At 44.0% G+C, this 12,065-nt stretch overlaps 1 protein-coding gene across 3 annotated transcripts in view; it reads left to right on the top strand.

Annotated features, from left to right (window-relative positions):
• LOC140199341 (receptor tyrosine-protein kinase erbB-4-like) overlaps positions 1-12,065 on the top strand; it is a 986,886-nt gene that overhangs the window by 876,046 nt on the left and 98,775 nt on the right. For all 3 annotated transcript variants that reach the window (XM_072261212.1, XM_072261213.1, XM_072261211.1), the window contains exons 22-25: positions 516-591; positions 746-892; positions 4,002-4,099; positions 11,113-11,283. In XM_072261212.1, the coding sequence (XP_072117313.1) occupies positions 516-591; positions 746-892; positions 4,002-4,099; positions 11,113-11,283 (492 nt within the window). The remainder of the gene's footprint in view (positions 1-515; positions 592-745; positions 893-4,001; positions 4,100-11,112; positions 11,284-12,065) is intronic.

Here is a 12,065-nt window from a genome sequence, read left to right as displayed (position 1 = left end):
AACCTGTTATTGTGCTGTACCTCTAAATAAAAAAATAAATATTTATGCAACACACATCAAAGTTGCTGGTGAACGCAGCAGGCCAGGCAGCAACTCTAGGAAGAGGTATAGTCGACGTTTCAGGCCAAGACCCTTCGTCAGGACTAACTGAAGGAAGAGTTAGTAAGAGATTTGAAAGTGGGAGGGGGAGGGGGAGATCCAAAATGATAGGACAAGACAGGATGGAGCCAAGAGCTAGACAGGTGATTGGCAAAGGGGATATGAGGGGATCATGGGACAGGAGGTCCGGGGAGAAAGACGGGGGGGGGGGGACCCAGAGGATGGGCAAGGAGTATAGTCAGAGGGACAGAGGGAGAAGAAGGAGAGTGAGAGAAAGAATGTGTGTATAAAAATAAATAACGGGTGGGGTATGAGGGGGAGGTGGAGCATTAGCGGAAGTTAGAGAAGTCGATGTTCGTAAATGTTTATAATCCTCACATGAGCATCCTGCTAAAACCTAACCCTTGTCCTTGCAGATGCCAATTAAGTGGATGGCTTTGGAATGTATTCACTACCGGAAGTTCACTCACCAAAGCGATGTGTGGAGCTATGGTATGTTTTACAACCCTGCTGCAGCAGGAATTAGCAAAAAAAAACTCTGCACATTTTTCACAAATGTCCTGATTTGCTCTGACTCCCCCGTAGATCTTTGGTAGTCTGGCTGTCAGGACAACTACTGATTGGTTTTCGTTCTTATTTACAACAGGCGTCACTATTTGGGAGTTGATGACTTTCGGTGGGAAGCCGTACGACGGGATCCCAGCCCGTGAAATACCGGACATCCTGGAGAAAGGAGAACGCCTTTCCCAGCCTCCAATCTGCACCATTGATGTCTACATGGTGATGGTGAAATGTAAGCATCCTCATTACTGCTGCCTGAACCAGTCTGGGCTTGACAAAGTCAAAGACAATGACTTTGAGCTGCAACATCTCCCAGAAACTGAAGAGTCCTTTGCTTTTATGAATGCGGTGGTGGGGTGACAGCTATAGTTTGAGTCCTCAATACTGATATCGTCACTCCTTAAATCCTGATTTAATTTGATCCTAGGACTGAGCACAGCATCATAAGAACAGCTTTCCCTCCCCCTCCCAACCCCCTTCACTAGCTTATCATCAGCAAACTCACCTTCACCTGTAGAGGTGCTCAGATATCCCCAGCACATTCCAGTGAGTTTAGTTTATTGTGTTATTGCTCATTGCTTAAAAAGACTATGTTTTTTTCAGCATTCTTTTCCAATGCTCTCCATACCTTTCATCTTCTGAAGAAAATGGCATTTATTGCCTCCACAAAGCCCTTCTCTTATCTCGAACTATTGCTTCCCTACCCACATTTTATCTTCTTGGACGTCTGTTATGCTTGGTGAATAGATTGTACAGGCAAAAACATTGCTGCCTTTGGCCAGTTTTAATCAGACACTTTTTGGAGCCATGAAGAAAAGAAAATGTGGCTCAAGTTCCACATATTGATCAATGCCAATACCAATTCTTCCCTGCTATGGCCCTATACTCATCCTGCTTACCAGCACTTGATCCATAGGCATCGGTGCATTGGTGATTAAAGAGCTAGATGCTTTTTAAATGTCTTTGCCCTCACCTTTGATTCATGCAGTTCATTCCAGCCACTGGATGAAGAGGTCCTCTCGCAATTCTCCTCTGAACATCTCACCCCTTATCCTCCTGTTCTTTCTCAAAATCACTGGAATTATTTCCCCTGCAACAATATACTGGGTTCAGTGCCTTTTTGAAGACTACGATGAAAGCATTTACCAGAACTTCAGTGAGTACTTTTCAATGAGAATGGCTCTTGGACACATTACTCCAAAGGTTGACCATTCCACTGGACTTCTTGCCAAGCTCCCTCCTACCATGAGACCATAAGCATAGCAGCAAAATAAAACTCTTTGGCCCACCAAGTCTGCTCTACCATTCAATTATGGCTGATTCATTTTACCTTTCTCAATCCAATTTTACCTCCTTCTCTCTGTAACCCTTAATGCTCTTACTAATGAAGAACTTATCAATCTATGACTTAAATACATCTAATGACTTGGCCTCCACAGTCCACTGTGACAATGAATTCCACAGACCCATCACCCTCTGGCTAAAGAAATTCCTTTCCATCTCAGTTTTAATCAATAGTTGATTTCCAACTAATAGTTATATCCTCTCAATGCCTACTCTAGCCAGGGCTTCCAGTATCTGGTAGGTTCAATGAGATCTCCCCTGCATCCTTCTGAACTCCATTGAGTACAGGCCCAGAGCACCTCATACGTTAAGCATTTCAGTCCTGGTAACATTCTGGTGAACCTCCTTTGAACCCTCTCCAGGACCATCTTCTGAAAGCCTGCAGCCGTCTAGTGCACTTAAACCAATGCCCTAACATGCACATCACTATTCACCATCACCCTTGCAACTGGATACCAACTGAATGATTTCAAAATCTCATCATTGTCTCCAAGCCACCCTGACAGGAATATTGAATCCAATTTTCACATTAGGACCCAGTAAGCACAGTACAAAGGTGTCCAACCAAACACACTAATAAGCAACAAGTTAACCAACATGGGTCAGATGAAGGAAACAAAATGGAGGATCCTAAAATCTTTTGATCTTGAATCAGTAAATCCATTATGGAACAATCTGAGTGTGGGGGCCACCGTGAACACATTATTCTCAAGAGACCCTTGTCCTCATTCTGTGCAACTCTAATTTTATTGAAATTTATCATAGCTTTTGCCATTTCATTTTGCTACTTGGCCTTTACTTCGTGATATGAAGAATGCATTTCAATACTTTTCCTTCAGCGGGCTGTGCGTGCACACTTCATATTCATGTCAGCACTCCACCAAAATATTATAATTTAAATTATCTCTTTTATAATTGAAAGCTCTATTCTGCCCTGAACTCTCTGCAAAATTATTTATTTTCACGATCCAGTAAAGGAGCTGCCTACTTGACTAATGTCCTGCCTTTACTAAGCTGATCCCCAGATACTGCAAGTTCTTTTCAAAAAATGATGAATAAAAGATGCTACTGTCTGTAAAAATATTGGTGACTCACTGTACTCACACACGCTGATCACAATATGACATAATCATAGAACATTACAGCACAGTACAGGCCCTTCAGCCCACAATGTTATGCCGGCATTTTAATCTACACTAAGATCAACCTAACATTTCCTTCCTTTTTTTTTATCATTCATGTGCCTAAGAGTTTCTTAGTTGCCCCTAACTTAACTGCCTCTGTCATTCCTGTCGGGTCATTACACTCACTCTCCATGCTCTGCATAAAAAACTTAGCTCTGGCATCCCCTATATTTTTCTCCATTTACATTAAAAGTATTCTTTGTATTAGTTGTCTCCAGCTATCCACTCAATCTATGCCTCTCATCATTTTGTACACCTCTGTGATGTCACCTCTCATCCTCCTGATGCACCATCAATTACTCCAAAAGACTGGAAGTAGAGTAAATACTGAAAGGCTTTTATTAACAGTAAATAGACCAACGTCCATGCTGAGTATCTGTCCTGGGCTGAGGGAGGAGCAGTGACACAATCGCCTTTATTCAGGGGTCTGAGGGAGGAGCCACAGCAGCAGTCAGCAGAGGGGCGTGTCCAGGCATGTCCAGACAGGTATACATGGTTTACCACACCTCCTTCGCTCCAGAGAGAAAAGCCCTAGCTCACTCAAGCTTTTCCTCATAAGACATGCTCGCTAATTCAGACAAAGCATCCTGATAAATCCCCTCTACCCCTGTTGAAAGCTTCCACATCCACCCTACAACGCTGAGGCACCCACACCACAATCTGTGCCAACACGTTGACTGGAGTCTGTACTTACACATTGACCGCAGCCTGCGTTCGCACATTGACCTTCCCTGTTTTCTGAGCTCATGTGCATTGGCCTGTGGGATTCTCTCTGTTTTCTGAGGTCCTGCTTTCCTTCCTCTTTATCTCCAGGCTGGATGATTGATGCCGACAGCAGGCCGAAGTTCAAAGAGTTGGCTGCAGAATTTTCTAGAATGGCTCGAGATCCACAGAGGTACTTGGTAATTCAGGTCAGTCCAGTTTAATTTCATTTTCTGAATTGGAATGATCATGCCATGAACAACTAAGGGCAAAATTTCTTCAGTGCTTATTGGCTTTGAGGCTCTTCAGTTTACAGAGCAAGCTCTCGGCAGCACTCCATCATCTCACACACTCATCAGGTTGGTAGTTTGGGGTAAATCTCTCGGATACAGGAAGAAGACAGTCCTCTCAGACTTGCCTTTCCAATGAAATGCCTCTGAAATATGCCCAAGCCACTCAGGCCCTCTGTTCCTCCCTGCCACTCGAACAATAGCTGCCATACACCCTAACTTATTTAGAAATAAGAACAGGAGTGGGACTTGCCTGCCCTGTATCCGAGACATCTAAAACTGCAGGGCAGGTTTAGGGTAAGAAGTAATATTAAATCATAAGGTTTCTGAGTAAGCAATATTTTGTCAAGGATATAAGACCATAAGATGTAAGAACAGAATTAGAACATTTGGCCCATTGAGTTTGCTCTGCCATTCAACCACGGCTGATACTTTTTTCCCTTCCTCAGCCCCACTCCCTGGCCTTCTCCCCATAACCCTTGATGCCATGTCCAATCAAGAACCTATCAATTTCTGCCTTAAATGCACCCAATGACCTGGCCTCCACTGCAGCATGTGGTAACAAATTCCACAAATTCACCATCCTCTGGCTAAAAAAATTTCTCTGCATCTCCCACCCCCCCCATCCTGATGCTGTGCCCTCTTTTCCTAGACATCCTTTCCACATCTATTCTACCCAGGCCATTCAACATTCGAAAGGTTTCAATGGGATTCCCCCTTATCCTTCTAAAGTCCAGCGAGTACAGACCTAAACTCCTCAAACGTTCCTCATATGATATCCCTTTCATTCCTGGAATCATCCTTGTCAACTGCTTCTGAACCCTCTCCAATGCCAGCACATCTTTTCTTAGATGAGAAGCCCAAAACTGTTCACAAAAAAAAGATATTGAGATCTGCGGCTCAATGCCTGAATGGGTGGTGGAAACAGAGACTCCTGTAACATTCAAGAATTATTCAGATGAGCAGTTGAATTGCCAAGGTTCAGAAGCATAGATGGGTGCTTGATGGTCAGCATAGACAAGGTGGGCTGAAGGACCTATTTCTGTACTTCAGGTCTCTACTACCTTGTGCATTTGGATCACAGCAAATCTTCCACCTTGACACCATTTTCCAGTGTTATTTTCCATACCCTCCAGAAATCTATCAATCTCTATTTTTAATGAGGCACAAGAGACCACAGATGCTGGAACCTGGAGCAATAAATAAAAATCTGGAGGAACTCGATGGGTCAGGCGGTATCTGTGAGGCAAAAGTTTTAGGTGGAGATCCTTTATAGAAGACCCAAAATGCTTCCTGTGTTGCAAGGGACGGGCCGAACCCAAGCGCAGGACACTGGCACGGAGATTGAGTTAGGATGCAGACGAGGGTTTGAGAGTGGCTGGAGCTGAATGGCAAACAGGAGGGTGAACAGGAAAGCAGGAGGCAGGCAGAACTTATCTTGACACGAAGCGTAGAAAGGCAAGCGGTAGGGACACAGAGAGACAGAGTTACTCAGGTAAATCTTGGTACTGAAGTAAAACACAATTCTAAGCGGCCGGGAACATTAATTACCACACTGGCTAAACAACAATCTCGCCCCGAGTGGATGCAAAGCCAGGGTTTTTATGCTGTAGGTCTTGATAAGAACCAGGTGTGTCGCCATCAAAGGGAATTAGGAGAAAATGGGAAATTAACGGTCTGCACTGTGACATCCTGTCCATTTCCTTCCATAGACGCAGCCTGACCCACTGAGTTCCTCCAGTTTTCTTGTGTGTTGTTCCATTCTGAGAGAACTCAGCAACTGAAATACCATACCCCTCCAGGACAGAGAATCTCAAATATTCATCATTACTCAAATGAATATTTGTTTTTCCACATTTCAGTTCTAAATAGCAAACCTTTTACTTTGAGACCACGACTCATGGGTGCGGATTCTCCTGCCTAGATGTTGCCTGGGAAGCCCTTTAAGAACTCTCTGTGTCTCACCTCTCATCTTTCACCTTCCCTGGTTCCATAACCCAAATACAACAATGAGAGGAAAGGTTTCTTTCTCCCTGCAACTTTAAACTGCCCCACCCCTTTCCTAAACCTGGAAATGAAATGAGCTATTTTCACCAGTTTTGTTTGTTGTTATTGTGATAATGGATGTGCCCACAGGAATAGGCGACTGAGCCTTTTATATATAAATATACTCTTTCAGTTAGAACATGACTCAAGTGTATTTTAACCCATTTCTGCATCTACTGACTGCCCCTCTGCCCAAACCAGTTTCCTCTCAGTGGAAGTATATCTCCAGGGACCACCACGAAGTTTTAAATACACCATTTCTTTCCAATTTTGCTTTAAACATATTGATAAATTGTATAAAATGTTGGTGAAGCCTGATTTGGAGTATTGTGTGCAGTTTTCTTCACCTACCTACAGGAAAGATATAAGTAAGGTTGAAAGAGTACAGAGAACATTCACAAGGATTTTACCAGGTCTGGAGGACGTAGGTTATAAGGAAAGGTTGATTAAGTTAGGACTGTATTCTTCGGAACATAGAAGATTGAGAAGAGATTTACAGAGTTAAGAGAATTACAGATAGGGTAAATGCAAGCAGGCTTTTTCTGCTGAGGTTGGGTGGGACTACAACAGGAGGTTATGGGATAAGGGTGAAAAGTGAGAAGTTTAAGGGGAACATAAGGTTCATGAGTGTGTGGAATGAGCTGCCAGCACAACTTGTGCATGCGAGCTCAATTTCAAAATTTAAGAGAAGTTTGGATAGGTACACGGACGGTAGGGATATGGAGGGCTATGGTCCTGGTGCAGGCCGATGGTAGTAGCCCATTTAAATGGTTTATTACAAAAAGTAATCAGCATTTTCAATTGCAGTGACAATCCTAACCTGGCTTTAATTTGAAGCCGGCTTTTAAAAGATATACAGAGTTGTTTTGTGGTTTACATGGCAGTAGGTTTCTGTGATGAATTCAGGAAAGTGGTATTCAGAAGGTTTTTGAAGCCTCTTGAGTGCAATTAACAGAAATCTTATTCATGTTTTCTCATTTTGGTAACTGGCCAGTGCTGTGTGCATTGGATGAAGCAGTAAGTCGGGGTGTGTGCAAGTCGTTGCTGGGGTTGGTGGTGCGTGCACAGAGTAACAATCACAGGAGAACTACTGTTCTTGTATTTAAAGCTCTGCTGTTGTTTGTTGAGTTGAACTAACTCAAATGAACTGATGTGAACTGACATGAAGAATAAACTCTGGCAGAAGTTATCAAATACCCGCTGCCCCTAGGTCCAAAAGGGGCTTTGAAAGATGCAACAAGCAACCTCCTTTTGTTTCCTTTTCCAAAGAAAATTATTCGGTGAATACAGCATCACATTATTACAAAGCTACAGTATACCATGACTCACACTATTTACAGTCAATAGTTTCAAATTATTACACAGTCACCTCTATCCAGAATCCAGCTGAGTTCCTGAGCCCACAGGTCTCAGATATCCCCCTTTGTGCCCAAGGATGTTGCATGATCCTTCTCCAGGGCACACATTAACAGCATAACTCTAGAAGAGGGACAGACAATCAGCTCAGTCAGAACCCTTTTGACTCCCTGCAGCCTGGACCTTCATGGCCACGTTGGCCAGGCTCAGGAGTCCAATGACCCCAAGTGACCCACACCAGCAAACAACCTGCTGGACAGGGTCAAGCAGTGTTTGCAGGGGGAAAGGAATTTTCAACATTTCAGGTCAAGACTCTGCACCAGGGCTGAGAGTGGAGAGGCGAGGTGTCCAGAATAAAGAAGAGAGTGGAGAGAAAGAAGTGTGAGGTATCTGGTGGACCAAGGAGGAGTGTAGAATGACTCACAGATGGTGGCAGGTGAGGGGAGGGGGGCAGGAATGGAGCTAGGCGGAAGTCGCAGGATAGATAGAGGCAGTGAGAGAAATTAAAATATTGAGAGACAAATGGAGCAAAGTGGGGGAAAGGGAGCGTGATCATTAGAGACAGCCCCAGTTGGAATTTGCAAGGATTGTTACCAAACTGAGCTAATCATCAGTGAAAGTTTCTGCCAGCTACATTTGTTTTTTTTTTGGTTATGAGGACACTCAGTCCTCGTTTATTGTCATTTAGAAATGCATGCATTAAAAAATGATACAATGTTCCTCCAGAATGATATCACAAAAAACACAGGACAAACCAAGACTAAAACTGACAAAACCACATAATTATACTTTATAATTTATTGTCGCCCAACAATTGATACTAGAACGTACAATCATCACAGCGATATTTGATTCTGCGCTTCCTGCTCCCTGGTTTACAAATCGATAGTAAATATTGAAATTTAAATTATAAATCATAAATAGAAAATAGAAAACGGAAAGTAAGGTAATGCAAAAAAACTGAGAGGCAGGTCTGGATATTTGGAGGGTACGGCCCAGATCCGGGTCAGGATCCGTTCAGCAGTCTTATCACAGTTGGAAAGAAGCTGTTCCCAAATCTGGCCGTGTGAGTCTTCAAGCTCCTGAGCCTTCTCCCGGAGGGAAGAGGGCGAAAAGTGTGTTGGCTGGGTGGGTCGTGTCCTTACGAAAAGTGTGTTGGCTGGGTGGGTGTAACTATATTATAACATATAGTTACAACAGTGCAAAGCAATACCATAATTTGATAAAGGGCAGACCATGGGCACGGTAAAAAAAGTCTCAAAGTCCCGATAGCCTCATCATCTCACGCAGACAGTCGAAGGGAGAAACTCTCCCTGCCATGAACCTCCAAGTGCCACAAACTTGCCAATGCAGCACCATTGGAAGCACCCGACCGCAGCGGACTCTAAGCCCGTCCGAAAACGTCGAGCTTCCGACCAGCCCTTCGACACCGAGCACCGAGCACCGAGCACCATCCTCTGCGAAGCACTTCGACCCTGCCCCAGCTGCTGAGCAACAAGCAAAGCCGAGGACTCAGTGGCCTTCCCGTCCGGAGATTTCAGACTACACAGTAGCAGCAGCAGTGAAGCAGGCATTTCAGAAATTTCACCAGATGTTCCTCTGTGCTCTCACGTCCGTCTCCATCAAATCAGGATTGTGCACGGCACCCTACTTGACAAATTACAGATATCATCACTGGAGTGGTCGCTGTGAGCTGCGTCGCGCCGTCATCATCTCCTCTCCTCCTTTAGATATTATAATCTTCAAGTTACATCAAGTAACATGTATGTTATTTTCTTTAAAGCACTACTGTCATACATCTCCCAAGGAGTTCCTATTCTGCTTTGAAATATTGTCCCAGTGAATGTGTAATCCAAACAACTCCTTCCAATGGATATTATGAGATATGTAGGTCGACTCAAAGAGTTCTCCTGATTCCTTGACCAATTCTGAGCCTGTTACCATCAATGAGTTAACTGTCTCTTGACTGCCTGTGAGGTCCTTCTGGGTGAATATGCATTTTCTAGCAATAACTATCCTGACAAAGAATGTCAAGTTCTTTTTTTCAGTATCCGTGAGGTGCAATAGTTAAAAGCAAATCCTTTTATCCATAACTTGAGCTCGAGTAATCACACCCTGAAAATTCCTCAAATGTTGCAAAGAAGCTGATTCAGTTCACATCCACAAAGTAACCAAGGGGAAATGTAAATGGTTCCTTAGGTATGCAGAATGTCAACCTTGGCCTACATTGAATATTCAGAAGACTCGCGGACGATGATGGTCAATGGAAAGAAGACCACCCTGGCCAGCTTTTCAGTTGACTGGTGAGCTCCAGGGTTTTCCCCAATTGAAACTTAAAGTCTCTGACTCCCAGAGATGCTTTAAAACCAGGACTAGCCTTGCCCCCAGTCTCACTTTCAGAACTCTTTTATTTTGTTTTCCAAAGAGGTTTATTCATTGGTTGCAGGTTCATATTAATACAATATTACAGTACTTCACAATACAGGATTTACGGTTTGAAAGGATAATATCGTTATTGCTATCCAGGATGCATTTCAAAGTTCAAAGTAAGTTTATCACCAAAGTACATGTGCCACCACATGCAATGCTGAGATTCATTTCCTTGTGGCATATTTAGTATATCAAAGAAACATAATAAAATTAATGAAAGACTGCACCAAACAGGATGGGAAATGACTGGTATGCAATAGACAACAAAATGCAAATACAAATGAACAAACAATAATAAATAAATAAATATGCAATAACCATAGGGATCATGAGATGAAGTGTCCTTGAAAATGAAACAATAGGTTATGGGAACAGTTCAGTGATGGGGTGAGTGAAGAGACCCCCACTGGTTCAAGAGCCTGACTATCGAGGGGTAATAACTGTTCCTCAATCTAGGGTGTGGGCCCTGAGGCTCCTATACCTGCTTCCTGATAGAAGCAGCAAGAAGAGAACAGGTCCTGGGTGGTGTGGGGGGGTTCTTTGATGATGGGTGTTGCTTTCCTGTGACAGAGCTCAGTAGATGTGCACAATGGTGGGGAGGGATTTGAGCCCCGGTGTGCCCGCAAGTCCCAGAAATACCCTGCTGTACCTGTGCATACTCGGACATCTCACCCTGCAAAAACTCATTTCAGGGAAGTAGCACCATCAATTTGCGGGAGACTCCTGGAACTTCCCTGTTGAATCTGTTGAATTCAATGATCCAGCAGACATGCCTAGTGTCGGCCTGGTATGGGATCAGCACACATATTTCCCATCCCTGGGGCTTGTGGATATCCCCACTCCCTCTATAGGGTCCATGAGGAGGCTGATGGTGGAGTACATTTGCCTAATCAGTCACTTGGTAGATGCGAGCTACTGACTGGGTTTATACTGGGGTTTCAGTAATCAGTCCTTCCCTGAAGCAACAGCGCAGATATCAGTAGAGCCTGCTCACCTGCATTAGGGGTGTCCCCAACCTTCCCAGCACGTGTTGGGGCTTGCCTTTGTTCATGAGACCTGGCATTGTAGAGTAAATACGTATGTACCTCTTGTCATTTCAGGGAGACGATCGTATGAAGCTGCCGAGCCCGAGCGACAGCAAGTTCTTCCAGAGTTTGCTGGACGAAGAGGAGCTGGAGGACATGATGGATGCCGAAGAGTACCTGGTACCACAGGCCTTCAACATCCCTCCTCCCATCTACAGCTCAAGACCGAGGATCGATTCTAACCGGGTAAGTCAAATGAATCTGGATATGAAGGGACAACAAATCGAAGTGAGACCGGTATACCGACAAGTAACCTATTGCCCTTAATAGCCCTGTCACGGTGCACAAGGTAGATGATGGCATGTGACGTTTGAGCCACACTTACTGTTGGTGCCTCCGGTTCCTGTTTGAGCAACAGAAGTAGCCCAGTACCAACAGATGTCTCCCCCAGCAGCAGGACAGGGGGATCTTTGTTCCCGTCAGACTTGCAGGATCCCTTTGCCACTGAGTTTGCATTCCTCTCCTTGTTCTTGTTGGCGATGAGTTTCCATGAATCCCCACACCTGGCTAATCCTCCCAAATAGCAAAAGATAGTACTCTTGCACCAGAGAAATTCACTTTGAAATGTTTCTAAGATGGCATTTAAGTGTATTATTACATACCCAGGTGTTCAGAGCCTTTTTCTTTGATTTGAGATTTCTGCAACTGATAGTAATGTTTAGTAGACTTTAAGACAAGAAGACATAGGAGTGGAATTAAGCCACTTGGCCCATAGTGTCTGCTCCATCGTTCCATCATGGCTGATTCATTTTCCCTCTCAATTCCATTCTCCAGACTTCTCCCTGTAACCTTTGGCACCCTACTAATCAAGAAACTATCAATCTTTGTTTTAAATATACCCAGTGACTTGGCCTCCACAATGCCTGTGGCAATAAATTCCACAGATTCACCAACCTCTGGCTAAAGAAATTCCTCCTCTTCTCTTTTCTTAAGGGAAGTCCTTCTATTCTGAAGCTGTACACTCTGGT

Source organism: Mobula birostris, chromosome 6 (genome assembly GCF_030028105.1).
Source record: "Mobula birostris isolate sMobBir1 chromosome 6, sMobBir1.hap1, whole genome shotgun sequence".
Classification (NCBI taxonomy): Eukaryota; Metazoa; Chordata; class Chondrichthyes; order Myliobatiformes; family Myliobatidae; genus Mobula; species Mobula birostris.
Note: the sequence above shows the minus strand (reverse complement) of the source record. Positions and strands in the feature narration are given on the sequence as shown.